At 38.3% G+C, this 17,616-nt stretch overlaps 1 protein-coding gene across 2 annotated transcripts in view; it reads left to right on the plus strand.

Annotated features, from left to right (window-relative positions):
• The window catches only part of Sacm1l (SAC1 like phosphatidylinositide phosphatase), an 83,943-nt gene extending 69,013 nt beyond the window's left edge, over positions 1-14,930 (plus strand). For both annotated transcript variants that reach the window (XM_036192879.1, XM_036192880.1), the window contains 6 exons: positions 7,604-7,673; positions 7,783-7,855; positions 8,828-8,921; positions 9,033-9,125; positions 9,749-9,806; positions 13,112-14,930. In XM_036192879.1, the coding sequence (XP_036048772.1) occupies positions 7,604-7,673; positions 7,783-7,855; positions 8,828-8,921; positions 9,033-9,125; positions 9,749-9,806; positions 13,112-13,248 (525 nt within the window). In that variant the 3' untranslated portion in view covers positions 13,249-14,930. The remainder of the gene's footprint in view (positions 1-7,603; positions 7,674-7,782; positions 7,856-8,827; positions 8,922-9,032; positions 9,126-9,748; positions 9,807-13,111) is intronic.
• The last annotated feature ends 2,686 nt before the right edge of the window (positions 14,931-17,616 follow it).

Consider the following 17,616-nt stretch of genomic DNA (forward strand, 5'->3'; position numbering starts at 1 on the left):
CATACAGGATTCTTTTAGCTCTCCTGGGTCTTTTGTTTTTGCATATGAAGTTGAGTATTTTTCTTTCCAAGTCTGTGAAGAATTGTGTTGGGATTTTGATGGGGATTGCATTGAATCTGTAGATTGCTTTTGGTAAGATTGCCATTTTTACTATGTTAATCCTACCTATCCATGAGCATGGGATATCCTTCCATTTTCTGATATTTTCTTCAATTTCTTTCTTTAGAGTTTTAAAGTTCTTACTCAAAAGGTCCTTCACTTGTTTAGTTAGTGTTATCCCAAAGTATTTTATATTATTTGTGGCTATTGTAAAGGGTGATGTTTCTCTGACTTCTTTCTCAGCCCTTTTGTCATTTGTGTATAGGAGGGCTACTGATTTTTTATGTTGATCTTGTATCCTGCCACTTTACTGAAAGAGTTTGTCTGTTCCCTGGTAGAATTTTTGGGGTCACTTATGTATACTGTCATATCATCTGCAAATAGTTAAAGTTTGACTTCTTCCTTTCCAATTTGTATCCCTTTGATCTCTTTTTGTTGTCTTATTGCTCTAGCTAGGACTTCTAGTACTATATTGAATAAATATGGGGGGAGTGGACAGCCTTGTCTTGTTCCTGATTTTAGTGGTATCGGTTTGAGTTTCTCTCCATTTAATTTGATGGTGGCTGTTGGCTTGCTGTAAATTGCCTTTATTATGTTTATGTACGTTCCTTGTATTCCTGATCTCTCTAAGACCTTTATCATGAAGGGGTGTTGGATTTTGTCAAAGGCTTTTTCAGCATATAATGAGATGATCATGTGGTTTTTTCTTTCAGTTTGTTTATATTGATGTATTACAGTGACTGATTTTCGTATGTTGAACCATCCTTGTATCCCTGGGATGAAGCCTACTTGGTCATGATGGACAATTTTTTTGATGTATTCTTGGATTCGGTTTGCCAATATTTTGTTGAGTATTTTTGCATCAATGTTCATGAGGGAGATTGGTCTGTAATTCTCTTTCTTTGTTGCATCTTTGTTTGGTTTGGGTATCAGGGTAATTGTAGCTTCATAAAAAGTTTGGTAGTGTTCCTTCTGTTTCTATTGTGTGGAACAATTTGAAGAGTATTGGTATTAACTCTTCTTTGAAAGTCTGGTAGAATTCTGCACTGAAACCATCTGGTCCTGGGCTTTTTTTGGTTGGGAGACTTTTGATGACTGTTTCTATTTCTTTAGGGGTTATTGGTCTATTTAAATGGTTTCTCTGGTCTTGATTTAACTTTGGTATGTGGTATCTATCCAGAAAATTGTCCATTTCTTCCAGATTTTCCAGTTTTGTGGAGTACAGGTTTTTGATGTGTGAGCTGATGATTCTCTGGATTTCCTCATTGTCTGTTGTTATATCTCCCTTTTCATTTCTGATTTTGTTAATTTGGGTGCTGTCTCTTTGCCTTTTGGTTAATTTGGCTAGGGTTCTGTCTATCTTGTTCATTTTCTCAAAGAACCAACTCTTTGTTTCATTGATTTTTTTTTTTTTTTTGTATTCTCTTGGTTTCTATTTTGTTGATTTCAGCCCTCAATTTGATTATTTCCTGTGGTGGTATTGTGTTCCCCAAAATAAACATATCTGGGGTCAGAACAGACAGCCACTAGAACAAAGCCAAAAATGTTGGCTAGAAAATGGGAAGAGTAAGCTATAGCAGAAGTTGGGTGGTAGTGGTGCATGCCTTTTAATCCCAGCACTTGGGAGGCAGAGCTATCAGATCTCTGAGTTCAAGGCCACTTTAAAAACAGCTAAGCATGGTGACCCACGCCTTTAATCCCAGAAACCCAACCTTTAATCCCAGGGAGTGGGGGCAGAAAGAGAAAGGTATATAAGGCGTGAGGACCAGGAACTGAAAAAGTAAAGCATGTAGTTAGTTAAGCATCTGGTTGATTAAGCGTTCAGGCTTTGAGCAACACAGTTCAGCTGAGATTCATGTGGAGGAGGACTCAGAAGCTTCCAGCCTGAGGAAACAGGATCACCTGAGGAACTAGCAAGGTGAGATAGCCATGGCTAGTTCTGCTTCTCTGATCTTCCAGCATTCACCCCAATACCTGGCCTCGGGTTTGAGTTTTATTAACAAGTACCTTTAAGATTCATGCTACAATTTCCTGGCATCTATTTCTCCTGGGTGAGTTTGTTTCTTTTTGTTCTAGGGCTTTCAGTTGTGCTGTTAATTCATTGGTATGAGATTCTTTTTTTTTAAATATTTATTTATTATGTACACAGAAGAGGGCACCAGATCTCATTACAGATGGTTGTGAGCTACCATGTGGGTGTTGGGAATTGAACTAAGGACCTCTGGAAGAACAACCAGTGTTCTTAACCTCTGAGCCGTCTCTCCAGCCCTTCTCCATCTTCTTTATGTGTGCATTTAGAGCCATGAGTTTTCCTCTTAGTACTGCTTTCATAGTGTCCCATAAGTTTGGGTATGTTGTACTTTCATTTTCATTGAATTCTAAGAAATCTTTAATTTCTTCCTTTATTTCTTCCTTGACACATTGGTGTTTCAGGTGGGCATTATTCAGTTTCCATGAGATTGTAGGCTTTCTATAATTTTTGTTGTTGAAGTCTAACTTTAAGGCATGGTGGTCCGATAAGATACAGGAGGTTATTCCAATGTTTTTTTGTATCTGTTGAGATTTGTTTTGTGACTAAGCATGTGGTCAATTTTTGAGAAGGTTCCATGGGGTGCTGAGAAGAAGGTATATTCTTTTGTGTTAGGATGGAATGTTCTATAGATATCTATTAAGTCCATTTGAGTCATAACATCTGTTAGGTCCTTTATTTCTTTGTTAAGTTTCAGTCTGGTAGATCTGTCTTTTGGTGAGAGTGATGTGTTGAAATCTCCCAATATTAATGTGTGGGGTTTGATGTACATTTTAAGCTTTAGTAATTTTATTTTATTTTTTTTAATGAATGTGGGTGCCTTTGTATTTGGGTCATAAATGTTCCGAATTGAGACTTAACCTTGGTGTATTTTTCCTGTGATAAATATGTAATGTCCATCCTGATCTCTTTCTATTGATTTTAGTTTGAAGTCTATTTTATTAGATATTAGGATAGCTACACCAGCTTGTTTCTTAGGTCCATTTGCTTGGAAAGCCTTTTCCCAGCCCTTTACTCTGAGGTAGTGTCTGTCTTTGAAGTTAAGGTGTGTTTCTTGTATGCAGCAAAAGGATGGATCCTGTTTTCTTATCCATTCTGTTAGTCTGTGTCTTTTTATAGGTGAGTTGAGACCATTGATATTGATGGATATTAATGACCAGTGATTGTTAGTTCCTGTTATTTTTGTGGTCGTGTTGTGTTGTCCTTCTTTGGTGTTTGTTGGTGTGGGATTATCTATTGCCTGAGTTTTCATGGGTGTGTTTAGCTTCTTTAGGTTGGATTTTTCCTTCTAGTGCTTTCTGTAGGGCTGGGTTTGTGGACAGGTTTTGTTTAAATATGGTTTTTACCACGGAATATTTTGTTTACTCCGTCTATGGTGATTGAGAGTTTTGGTGGGTATAATAGTCTGGGTTGGCATCCATGGTCTCTTAGTGTCTGCCTTCTAGCTTTCATAGTCTCTATTGAGAAGTCTGGTGTTATTCTGATGGGTTTGCCTTTATGTGTTACTTGGTCTTTTTCCTTTGCGACTCTTAATATTTTTTCTTTGTTCTGTATGTTTAGTGTTTTGATTATTATGTGGCTAGGGAACTTTTTTTTTTTTTTTCTGGATCTAGCCTATTTGGTATTCTGTAAGCTTCTTGTATCTTCATAGGTATTTCTTTCTTTAGGTTAGGAAAGTTTTCTTCTGTGATTTTTGTTGAATATGTTTTCTGTGCCTTTGAGTTGGTATTCTTATTATTCTTAGGTTTGGTCTTTTCGTGGTGTCCCAAATTTCTTGGATGTTTTGTGTTATGACTTTTTTGTCTTTAGTGTTTTCTTTGACTGATACATCTATTTTCTCTATTGTGTCTTTATTGTCAAAGATTCTCTGTTCCATCTCTTGCATTCAGTTGGTTATGCTTGCTTCTGTAGTTCCTGTTTGTTTAGTCAGGATTTCTATTTCCAGCATTCCCTCAGTTTGTGTTTTCTTTATTGTCTCAATTTCAATTTGATTGTTTCCTTCATCTGTTTAATTACTTTTTCTTTGATTTCTTCCAATTTTTTGGTTTTTCTTCCATTTCTTTAACGGTATTTCTTATTTCATCTCTAAGGGAGTTTTTCACTTCCTCTTTAATGGAGTTTTTCATTTCCTCTTTAAGGGAATTTTTTATTTCCTCTTTAAGAGAATTTTTTATTTCTTCTTTAAGGGCCTCTATCATCTTCTTAAAGTCATTTTAGGGTTGATTTCTTCTGTTTCTTCTGCCTTGGTATGTTCAGGTCTTGTAGGTGTAGAATCACTAGGTTCTGATGTTGTCATATAGGTCTTTATGTTGTTGCCTATAGTTTTGCACTGGCGTCTACTCATCTCTTCTGTTGGGTGCAGGCAGTGTCTGTGTCTGAGGGTGCCTCACTTGTTCTAATTGTTAGTCTTGGTTCACTAGGAGTTCTTTGTTAAATTGGTGCTGTTGGGCTCTGTTTCTTCGGAAGCAGCTTAGTCAAATCAGTGTTAGTGGGTTCTGTCTCTGAGAGCAATTGTTTCCAGTTGGTGTAGGGTATGTGCTTATGGTCTCAGTGGTTGTTAGGTTTGTAGGGGTTAGTTTTTTTTTTGGGGGGGGGTTTGGGGGTTTGGGGTTTTTTTTGTTTTTTTGTTTTTGTTTTTGTTTTTGTTTTTTTTGGTGGGGGAGCAGGGAAAGGTAGCTGTCTGGTCACTGGGACTCTGATGGGTAGGGCCTAGGAGCTAGAGACCTGATCTGCTGGTCTGGAGATGGGAGCTTACCTGTTCTCAGTTGGTGAAGTGTTACTTACTATTCTGGTGATCTGGTTCAGTGGCCGGGCAGCGCCACCTTTTGTGTTCTCAGGTCACGTTTTGCTCTTTCGTCAACTCCTCAGCTGCTCTTGTTTCCTCAGACTGCAAACTGTAGGTTTCTGATTCCTCTCCCAGATGGATTTCAGCTGAACAGGGTAGTCTCAGTAACACCTTCAAGTTGTTGGGTTTTGCAGGATCGGCAGCTGGGCCCTGGGTTGGACTCAGTGTGCAGATCTGTTCTGGTCTGGTCCCATGGAGATATCTCCTTCCCCGGGTGTTGGGATTAAAGATGTCCCTGTTCCTGGCTATTGATTAGGAGCTTGTTTTCACTAACTCCTCCTTCCTACTAACTTCCAGGTAGTAGCTCAGTTTCTGGTCTTTATTACTACTGTGTATTGGATGCCCTCCACTCCACCTGCCTGCCTCTCAAATATATTACGTTCTAAGAGGTCCCATATCAGTTTATTTTTATGTCAGCAATGAATAAGTGAGTTCATTCTATGGAACTCTAGCTACATTCGATATTTTTGTGTTAAGATATGTCTTATTTGTTTTGTTTTGCTTTTTGTTTCTGACGTTGTCATATCTGGGTCACTCTGTAGCACATGTAGGCTTTTAACTCTTGTTTTCCCTGCCTCAGCCTCCTAAATTCTGGGATTACAGACCTATGCTACCATATCCAGCTCTTTTTTTCTAATTTAGTGGTATATTAAGATTGTTTTGAGGGTATAGCTCAGTTGGTAGAGTGCTTGCTTAGTATGGATGAAGTGCTGGATTTGATCCCACAAAGATTGAGTATGGTGACACATAGCTATAATCACAGCATTTGAAAGTGGAAGCTGAGGATCCAAGCCACCCTGAGCTATATGAGACCCTGTCTCAAAGCAAAAAAACAAAAAAAATTATTTTTATTTGAATCTATTGTTCTGACAAGGGACATTAGCTTCTTGATGAAATGTTTCTGGCATAATTTTTTTTTATCATTAGGATTATGCTAAGGAGAACAAATAGATGCAAACGGCTTCTTCTATATGTATATTCAATTTTAAATATAAACAAAGACTATATTTCTAAATCACATTGGCATTTGTTGTGAAGGACAAAGTATGTTCCAAATGTCTAGATAATTTATAAGCATTGAGCTTTGTTTTTGACAATTTTTTTACACTCAGGAAATTTTGGTGTCTGCTTTAGAAGGAATTATTCCGAGTCATAAAGTAACTGTGTCAAAGAAGTGATGAGCTGTAGCAGGAATCTTAAAGGTACTTATTAATAAAATCAAACCTGAGGCCAGTTATTGGGGTGAATGCTGGAAGATCAGAGAAGCAGAACAAGCCACAGCTACCTGACCTCGCCAGTTCCTCAGCTGGTCTTGTTTCCTCAGACTGCAAGCTTCTGAGTCCTCATCCAAATGGCTCTCAGCTGAACTGCTGCTTCAAAGCCTAAAAGCTTAACCAGCCAAATGCTTCTAGTTTCTGGTCTTCACGCCTTATATATCTTTCTACTGTCTGCTGTCACTCTTTGGGATTAAAGGGTGGATTTCTGGGATTAAAGGCATGTGTCACCATGCCTGGCTGTTTCTAATGTGGCCTTGAATTCAGAGATCCAGAGGTATTTCTGTCTCTGGAATGCTAGGATTAAAGGCGTGTGCTACCACTGCCTATCCTCATGTTTAATATTGTGGCCGTCCTGTTCTCTGACCCCAGATAAGTTTATTTCGGGGAACACACAATATTTCAGGGAACACAATAGCACCACAATGAGCAGTCTAGTTTGTGCTGTGTTAGTCTATTGAAGATACTTCAGCTATAGTTTTCAGTAGAAAAGGATTAGGAATGGTTTGGTCCCATGGCTACTCAGAGCCTGCTGAATTAGGTTCTGTAATCTGTTTCACTTGCTAAATACAGTTTACTGAAACATATTGAACTTGAGAGCATCTTTGGGTAGGAGTCTGTGAGGTGGCCTTGTCAGATGATGTGGGAACTCTCCCACTGAGCTTTTCCCTCCAGTAGGGGCAGTTTTTGTGTAGCTAAAAGCCTCTGAGGCGTTCTGACTCATTCTTGGCAAGAGATGGTAATGTGTTATCTGAGGTGGTTCAGAGAGTTGATTTGAAACAAAGTCCAAGTCAGGGCTTCCTAATATGTGGTCAGTAGATTCCAACAAGTAGTCCATAGAGAAGAATTCAGGGGCTCAGCTACCCTGGAACTTTTATAAAAAGGGCTGTGTGTGTGCACTGGTATATAAGCTCATGTGTGGGTGCAGTTTTGGGGAAGATGAATATGTAGCATTCATCAGATTCTTAGAGGTCCTTGGGGGTAGAAAGTAAGACTTCAGTGACTTAGATATGGAAGCCTGGGATGGTGAATGGTGAGGAAGGCAGAAGGGTAAAGGGTATGGAAGGGAAAGAGGAGTAACAACTTAAGTCTCATAGTAGGTTTCACTTTACCTTTCTTTTCCCTCTTTCTGAGTACCATCTAGCTATTATCCCAGGCTTAAAGGAATGTGAATAGAGGAACTCCCTATAGTCTGTGGTGGGTGGACAAGAGCTCTAAAAGCTGAGGCACACCTGTGCTTTGTACCGGCAGGAAAAGAACCCCCATGATAGGATTTGGAGACTGTTGCCTTTTCTTCCTAAGTCGGGTCTGCTAAAGTCTTAGCACTCTTAAATACTGGTGTGATTCTTTTTCTAGAGACTAGGAGTTTTGCATGTGGGACAGAAGCTTGAAGAACAAGATGAATTTGAGAAGACTTACAAAAATGGTAGGTAATTTCTATTAAGGAGCAAAGTTGTTCAAATTTTGAAATCAATATTTTATATAAGTACTTTAGTTGGCACCTTAATCACTCTCAGCTGTTGTTTTTCCCAAAGCCTGGGCCGATAATGCTAATGCTTGTGCCAAACAGTATGCAGGAACTGGTGCCTTGAAGACTGACTTTACAAGGTAATCCACACTTTTCATTTGTATTCCACATCAGTGGCTTGTAGTCATAATGCTTTCTGGAGTTACAGTTTTACAAACTAAGTACTAGGACTGTCGTGTCAAGATCACTGGAAGATAAAGCTCAGGCACTGGTGGGTTCCTATCCTCCTTGGGGCAGTCTGATGCACAGAGAGGGTTAAGGGCTCTATGGTGCTTCTCTGACATCACTATGCATCCAAATCACCAGTCTGACTTCACAGGTATGTGGCACAGCCTGTGAGCTGTACCTCTGCAAAGTTTCCAGACAATGTTCCTGCTCTTTTTATTAGTTCTAGGTGCCTTTAGATCTTTTCTGTAACACTGTAAAGATTTTCTGGGAGCAGATGTTATTGCTAGTGGCTTTGTTGTTTTATACCTCTTAACATGGGCTGTACTTCTTTTCATAGTTCTTGTTTTTGTAGCTAAAACTGTTTCACTTTCTTGCATCTACTTGGTAATGTTTTAGGGAACAGATACAACTGATCCTCTTATCCATGAATTGTATCTATGGATTTAGCCAGCCACTAGTCAAAGTGTTCAGGAAAATGTATTTGTGTCTGTACTGAGCATGTGCACATTTTTTTCAGTATCATTATTTCCTGGGAAATACAGGCTGATAGCTATTTGCCTCACACTTACATTGTATTAGACATCATAAGTAACTTAGAAAGAATAAGGGGGTATGAATAAGATATGTGGAAACACTATACCTTTTTATATGAGGGACTTGAACATCTGTAGACATGTGTCTAGTAGGGTTCCTTGTTGATACAGGGGACAACTATATATATTTCTTGGGCCTGCTGGTGACTTCTTTGTGAAATGTCTATATTTTCAGGGATAATTTTTAATATCTTTACTGATCATGTATTTTTATAAAAAGCAGTCACTGTTCATAAAACTTAGAATTTAGTATGCATGCATATAATTTAAAATTGGACCTTTCTTAACCAGAACTGGAAAAAGAACTCGGTTGGGACTTATAATGGATGGTTGCAACTCATTATTACGGTATTACAAGAACAACTTTTCTGATGGATTTAGACAAGTAAGTTTGTATTTGATGTTTTTTGGCATTGAATGGTTATATTTTTGCATTATTGTTCAGTATAGTCAAATCAAATTTGGAAAGTTCACAATTTCCTTCTTTCTTTTCTAGGATTCCATAGACTTATTTCTTGGAAACTATTCAGTGGATGAATTAGAATCTCACAGTCCTTTAAGTGTTCCAAGGGACTGGAAATTCCTGGCAGTAAGAAAATTTTTATGATTTTTCAAGATTGAAAGTATTGTGTCTGAAAGTGTAGAAAACACCTCTGTTGAAAAGATTGAATGCTGTTTCCACCCCCCAAAGATAAGACCACAGTACAGAGAAAATAACTGGGTATTTGCTTTCTTTCGTGACTCTACCATACTTCCTTTTTGTGTAAGAACACATAAGGAACTGTAGAGGAGTCCTCCCCTCCCCCCCAGGAGAACTTCAGTCTTATCAGAGAATTGCTAGAGATAAATTTGTAAATGAAAGGCAAAGTGTGTTTTGAATACTTTTCTTTTCTCTCTGTTCACAAGACTTTGCAGCTTTTCTGGGTCCTTATGCCAGATGGCAAAGTGCCCTGGATGAAAGAGAGGTCTGTTGTCCTGGACAGTTATTTCCCAGGTTTGGATCAGAAGCATGTTTCCTTAGATCTCATAACTTTACCAGTTTGAAGATTTAGGTCACTGTGCTTAAACCCATAAATAGTAGTGTTTGATTAAAAAATATCTTGTGTATATGAGTTTGCAGAAGTTTTGATCTTTTCCAAGCTTGGTGGACATAATTATTTTATAGCCACCGATTATTCCTAAACATCTGTGTCTTTCAATTGTATTTTTCAGTTGCCTATCATCATGGTTGTTGCCTTTTCAATGTGTATCATCTGTTTGCTTATGGCTGGTAAGTGTATTCTTGTGCCATATTCTTTTTACCACTTTTGAGGCAGGGTCTTAGTGTTTACCTCTGGCTGGTGTGGAGTTCACTATGTAGACCAGGCTGACCTTGAACTAAGAAAGATCTGCCTACCTCTGCCTCCTGAGTTCTGGGAGTGTGTGCCATAAAAATGCTGGCCTTCTTACATTTATCTTTTAGAATGTTGAATTTGGTTGTTCATCTTGAGTTTTGAGTCCACTCAGTACTTGATGTTTATTTATTAAGTTTAATGAGTAGTTTGATAATTGGGTTTTATTTTTGTATGTGTGTGTAGTGCTAGGCAGCACTCTGCCACTAGGACACATCTCTAATTCCTAGTAGTTTTCTCTTGTTGTTATTAGTGGTAGTGGTGATTCTTTGTTTAAAATCTCATTTTACTTTAAATTAGTATACAGGCTATTTGATATCATTATGGCGTTTTCAAACAAAGTGTTTTAGTGATTCTCCTTCTCCCTTATCTTCCCCACCCTCTTCTGCTTTAATTACTATTATTATCATGTAAGGGGTGCACATGTAGAAGTCAGAGGACAACTTTGGAATTAGTTCTCCTTCCACTTTTATATCCAGGGATCAAACTCAGGTTGCCAGGCTTGCAAAACAAGTACTTTTACCTACTAAGCTATTTGGCTAGCCCTATTTTTAACTTAAGGTTTATTTATATATATATATATTTTTTTTTTCTTGTTACCAAACTAACACATAATAATTATAGAGAATATAATTATGTAAAAAGTAAAAGTAAAAGTAAAAGTATTTTGCTTGTGTAAGGCAAAGTGTGTGTGCAATGGTGCATTTGTAGAGGTCAGAGAACAACTTTGAGGAGTTGGTTCTCTCCTTGCACTGTGGGCTCTAGGGATCAGACTCAGATTATCATGTCTGTATGACAGTCTTGTGACAGGGTCTCTCTATTTAGCCCTTATTAAATATCCTCAAACTTCTATGTAGATGACCTTCTTGATGGCATCCTCCTGATGCTCCTCCTCAACCTCCCATGTCCTTTGGTTCCTGGCTTTCCATAGCACTCTCTGTGTCTGTCTTCTAGCATGTTCCTCATTAAACTCATAAATATGAAGAAATTTATTTTTTAGAGGTGGAATATTCTCCTGGTGCATCTGACAGAACCACCATGTATTTTTCTGCACAGAATGATGTTCTTTACCACCCAATTATCAGATTTTTGAGGGAGAGACTATTTTGTTCATTGTTTTGTCTGCTGTATCTGGGCTATAGTAAACTCCCAGGTGTTTTCTGAATTAGAGATTGGCATCCTACAACCACCACCTTAGTCTCTAATATCATCAGTATGCACTTCTTAAGAGGAGGATCAGTGCCATGCATCTCTGTCCTCCACAGAGTTTAGCACTATAAACAGTCACCACATAGTTTGATACAGTACTAGAATTTGTTGACTATAGGGGAGAAGCCATAGTAACTTGCCATCCTAGTTAGTAAACTTGTGTAAAGAGCCAGACAGTAAATATTTTTGTCTTTATCTATTTCATGTTGTCTCTGTAGTATATTCTTTGACCTTCTAAAACTGTAAAACCCATTCTTACCTCAGTGAAAACAGGATAAGGGTATAGGAATTGCTTACAGTAATGATTGTGATTCTCTGTCAGGTTTTATAGTGGGAAAGAAAAAAGGACAAATCTAGTCAGCATGTGCTGGTTGTTCAGAGGCCAACAACTGGTTTCGGTCACTCCCTGGATCCTCTGACTTGTGTCTTAAGAAACACTGGCCTGTGGTGCCCATTTCCTGAAAGTCACTCCATTAGATGAGTTTTGTTTTGTTTTCTATGCTCACGACTGGTTAAAGTACTTCTGGAGGGATAAGAAAAGTTAATCCCAAGATCTTGACCTGAGTGACGTGGAGGATTCCTCTGGGAAGTGTGCAGTAGCTTGTCGGAAGCTTCCCTCTTGGCCTGGGAAGCAGCACAGTGGCCCAGCGCTTACCTAGCATGCCTGAGGCCCTGATTCAGTCCTGTCCTGGTTAGGGTGGTTCTTTTTCTTCCCACCTTGATTCATGCTAGAGGCATCTGGGAAGAGGGAACATCACTTGAGAAAATGCCTCCATAAGATTGGCTTATAGGCAAGTCTATAGGGCATTTTCTGGATTAATGATTGATATGGGATAGCCTAGCACACTGTAGACAGTGCCATCCCTGGGCAGGCAGTCCTGGGTTGTATAATAATGCAAACTGAGCAAGCCATGGAGAGCAAGCTATTAAGGACCATTCCTCCATGGTCTCTTTCAGTTTCTGCCTTGAGTTCTGTCCTGGCTTCCTTCAGTGATGGACTGTAAAATGTAGACCAGATAAAGCCTTTGCTTTCCCAGGTTCTTTTGGTTATGATATTTATCACAGCAGTAGAAATCAAACCAGGACAAATCCCCAAACAAACAATAACTTGCCTTCTGCACAACAGCTTTTAAGACTCGTCTATGAAAAGTGATAATGTTGCAAATTTAGGAATATTTTTAAGTAAAATATATATATATATATTGAATTCTGTGTATAGTACCTGTTAGGTAATGCATGGTGATAGGAATAGCCCTTGCTGTGGTTTTTGAGAAGGAACATAAATGCACTGCAACCTCTGATGTGGTAGGAAGTCTAGAAGTGGCATCCTTCCCTTGAATGATCTTACTGCCATTTGACTCTACATGTGTTTCTCTACAGTTGAGGCCAGTAGATGCAGTAGAGAAGTGAGCCAAGGCTCAGCTCTTCAAAGAGAAAAACAAAATAGGTCTTTGCTCCATGGGTGTTGCTATCCTTCATAAACTCAACCAGCAGAGTTGTGTTAAATGCAGTTAAAATGTTATGATTTATACAGTTAATTTAAACATGTAACTTTTTAAAAATACACATTCTGTAGCATGTGTTTTATAGGTATTTTGATAATATCACATTGATCATAGAACTATGATTAATTAAGCTATTAGTAGTTTCTTGTGCTAGTAAAGCATTTAGTCTCAATGATAATTATGATTTATGTGGTAGTTTGAAAGAAAGTAGTCCAGTTCTAACAGTGTGGCCTCTGGTCAGTAGCCTCAGTATTGCTGGGAACTTGCCACAGAGGTAACAAGTTCTTAGGGTTTCACAGCTGATGGTTCATCAAACCTTGAAGAGTTAAGACCCATGGTTTAAACCTTAAGAGGTTCTTATAATTTTTTTCCTGTGGACATGTTAGTAAACTTTAGTGTGAAGTTGTGCTATACAACTAACAACTAGATCTGGCATCAACAAATGCATTATCTCTTTTTAATACCAACAGGTGACACGTGGACAGAAACACTGGCATATGTCCTCTTCTGGGGAGTTGCAAGCATTGGAACATTTTTTATTATTCTTTACAATGGCAAAGATTTTGTTGATGCTCCTAGATTGGTCCAGAAAGAAAAGATAGACTGAATTTGTGTTTGTGGAAAGCGGCTTGGCTTGGAAGATTCCATGATGCAGAACTGGAGTCTTTACTGACCTGCTTTCCACATCAGTCCCAAGATCTTCTTAAAGCATTTATCCAAAAGCACCTCTTGTGGTCTGGGCTGGGTGATGGCTTAGGATTGATCTGTATTACTGCTTCAGTGATCTCTTTACTGTTGGGATGATTATATTTATAATTTGAAGCTGTACTGTAATTCAAATGTAGCTTAAATTCAGCTCACAGATCAGAAGAAATCTATCACTGTCAAGTTAATCAGAAGTTCACAGATAAGTAATATATTTTAAAATTTTAATTTCTTTCATTATTTAAGACAGTAAAATTATTTTTCTAGCTCTGTTTCACTTTTGTCATTGTAAAGCAGCCACTGTTAGCAAGCATATTTCCATATATCTTTGGACTTTTCTTAGAAGTTTAATAATATGCTAATCCTACTATGTTTATAGAATGTCTCTTTCAAGTAGTTTAGTAAGTTGTAATTTCACAGGAAGGAAGAGGAGAATGGGATCTAGAGTTGTTGAAGTTTCTAGTAGCTGCCTCTTGGCTTCAGCCAGCTTGAGCTTTTTTAATGCCCCAGCAGCCTAAATGTCATGAAAAGTTCAGATATATTTTATCTTTTTTAAAAGGTGTAAATGAAATCAAAGAATGTAAAGTGTGTCTCTTATGCTAAGGGTCCAGAGTTGCCTCTTTTTAAGAACTGCTCTATTGTGGAAAGTACACTAGACTGGCCGGCTGCTTCCTCCCATATCTTGTGGAACACCCCCCCCCTTTTTTTTTTTGGTTACTCATTGATACATGCAGACCTCAGAGAAGGTCTTGTGCTAGACTTGATTCACACGTGGGGCAGCAACTGCTTTACCATGCATGGTACTCTTGCTTTATCACTTTGTCAAGGTTTTTGTTGGCTGTCAATAAGTGTCTGAAATTTAGTGCTTCCAGGTAGCCATAGTTCTTCAAATCAAGGACCAACTTTAATTTATGCATAAAACAGATTGAAAACTGCGCTTCAGAAACTGTGCATAGTTGTAATTGTAAGGCAGGTTATATATTAAAATTGTAATTATGAGGTTTAGATATTAGAACAGTATATAAGGTAGTATCATTACACTATCTTAAAATAATTCAGTTAAACACTGCTATGGTACATCAGTGTTTTGCTTAAAAATCTGTAGAGTTTTTTTCTAATAATAATAACTTATGTTGTCCTTAAATATTTCTAAAAGCGCCTTTATTTTAACATTACCTTTTTTCAACATTATCTTTTATAAACAATAAGAGTTATTGCTTTTAGAAACTCTGGGAAAATCCTGTGTAGCGTAAAATCAGTCATTAAAACTCACAGTAGGATAAGTAAATAGAGCCACCTATCCTGACATGTAAATAAGCATAATTTGTTCCAAAGATGGAATATTGAAGCCCAGCCTATGTCTACTATAGTGTATTATTTAAATATTACTGGGCATTTCACAGTAAGCACTTCATGTCAACAGCTACAGCAGACACCAAATCTGAACCACTAATGTGGCTACTTTACAAGGACTAATGTCAGTGGGTTAGGCTGCAAATGATCAATGTTTCAGAGCCCTGCAGTGATTTTAATTCATGTACTGTACATCCATATGCAAAAATAAAATGCCATATTCTTTTCTAATTACTGTTGGTGTTTCTGTATTTTTGTCAGAGGTGGTATTTTTCTATCTTAAAGCAATGTTTGATCATTATAGAAATACTAGTCATGAGTAAACAAGAAAACCAATAGCATCTAAACTTTACCGGTGATGATCACCTAAGACATTTTTATATCTTTATTATTTTTTACAGCTAAAGCTAAGGCAACATTTAGTAATATATAACATTTACTGAGGTTTAATGTCCATAGAGTATCTCCACTTCCAAATTATGATTTGTTTCAAAGTGATATAGGTTGCAGGGTGATAAGGAAGTATGGGTGGATAAATAATACAGGTTGCAACTGATGAATGGGAAAATAGTACATACTGAAAAGTATTTTCAGGGCTGGGGATGTAGCCCTGTTGGTAGAGCACTTACCTAGTATGCATGAAACCCTGGGCATGATCCTCAGGACTCTAAGACCTGGCATGGTAGCCTACACCTATAATCCCAGCACATGGGAGGTGGAGGCAGGAAAATCAGGTCAAGGTTATCCTCAGCTACATAGTGAGTTTGAAGCCTGCTTGTGATACATGAGCCTAAGGAAATACTGAGTAAACACCTTGATTTAGGAAGTCCTTGCTTATGTGGGAAGTAAGATGAATTTCCTTGAAAATGGCATCCAAGATATGTACACACAATGTACATTTGTTTACACATCTACATATGTGTGTATGCTTTGTACATATGTACAATATTTTTATATGTACATAATATGTGTGTGTATGCTTTAATGCTTTAAAGATTTATTTCCATATTCCCTTAATTCCCCAGGTTCTTAGTGAAGTAACTTCAACAAATTGTGGTAGGTAATTTGAATGTACTGTTCGTTCACTGTGAGAGAAGATAGACCAGTTCTGAATGGCCTCCTCGTGTTAGTTAACCTATCACTGTAACAAGTTGTTCCCACACTTAGTGGCGTGAAGCAGTTCATGATCGCTTGTACTTATTGTCTCAGTCTCTCTGCTTCAGGGCATTCCGCAAGGCCACATTTAAGATTCTACTGAAAGCAGGCAGGATCTGCTTTCATGATTCAGTTCTTCCCATGCTTGTTGGGTTGAATATCCATGTTGACTCTGGACTGAAAGCCATCCATTCTCTTCAGACAATTTTTACATCATAGCCAACAATATTGAATCTGCGATCAGGATGGAAGTGTTACCCTTCACTTTTACTGTATCCTTTGCACTAGAAGTCAGTGGCTCTAGCTCATTCAAGGGGAAGGGATTACACATAAACATTAGTGTCAGGAGATGGTGATCTTTTGGGAGGGTATAGAAAGCATATGACCTGTGGTCAGTAGAAAATCAGGGAAGTAGAGGGCAAGTAAGTTGGAAGTAATTGGGGCTTTTTGGAGAAGGTATAACTTAACCAGGACAGAGGTGAGCTGATTGAATGCTGCATAGCAGGTTAGCTCAAAAGGGAAGGTGAGAGACTGGAAAAAAAGGGTTTGCTGGTATGCCATATACTGCTGGCATTCTGACTGAGGTGAGCACTAGTGCACTCCCTCCCCCCAATTTATTTTTATTTTGTGTGTTACCTGCACGTATGTGCTCCATATGCACGCCTGGTACCTATAGAGGCTAAAAGAGTGTGTTGAAGTACCTGGAGTTAGGGACAGTTGTGACCATGTGGGTGATGGGAACTAAATCTGGATCCATTGCAAGAGTAGCAAGTACCCTTACCCACTGAGTCATCTGTCCAGCTCTAGCTTCCCTTTGTGTGTGATTGTGTATATGTATGCATGTACCTTATGTGTGTACAGAAGGGGGCCAGAGAAGGATGTGAGGTGGCCTGCTATCACCTTCCACTTTCTTTGTGAGGGTCTCTCACTGGTGTGACAGTTACATGTATGACCACCGGGATGCTGTCTCTGGTCGTCATGCTTGCATAGTAAGTGTTGTCACTCATGAGCCATTGCTCCAGCTCTCCACCCCCTTTTTACTTTTGTAGTTCTTGTTTAAGACAGTGTCTCACTATATAGTCCAGATTGTCTCCAAACCTGTTATTCTCCTGCCTCCTAAGTGCTGGGATTATGAGCCTGTTCCAGCATATCTGACTGTTTTTCTTTCATCTTTTTGTTGTGGGTGGTTGTTTTTTTGTCTGTTTGAATTTTATAAAATTTTTGTGTAGGTATATTTATGGATCCTTTGAACTCAGTCCTCATATCAGTGGTTATATCTGGAATCCATGTCTCTCTTAATTGTTGCTTGTGTTACAATACATATATTCCTGGGATACTATCATAATACATTTTTTTGTCAATGCAGTATGAAATAGCATCTCATTCTGGCATTTCTCTGAGAATTGAACATCTTTTCATAGTTTTGGTTTTAATTGTATATGGGTCTTGTGTGGAGCCTGTTGTGGTCTTTTACTTGTTTCCTGTGGATTTGTTGAAATTGTGTTCTGGAAGGGAATCATTTGTTGTAGCTTGTCTTCCTGTTCTCTGATACAGTAAATAACCATATTGCTTTCCTAGCTCACATCCAAGGACAAGTTTTGACAATTATCACTTTTAGATCACGTTCTATCCATAGTCACTTCGGGGTTATAGACTGACAATTGAGAGGCCAACTGGTTTTTGTTTGTTTGTTTGTTTGTTTAATTTAAAAGGTTTCTTTTTCCTCTTCCTGTGCACTCTGCAGTTGGTTGCAGCCCTGCTC

This window comes from Onychomys torridus, chromosome 7 (assembly GCF_903995425.1).
Source record: "Onychomys torridus chromosome 7, mOncTor1.1, whole genome shotgun sequence".
In the NCBI taxonomy this organism is placed as follows: Eukaryota; Metazoa; Chordata; class Mammalia; order Rodentia; family Cricetidae; genus Onychomys; species Onychomys torridus.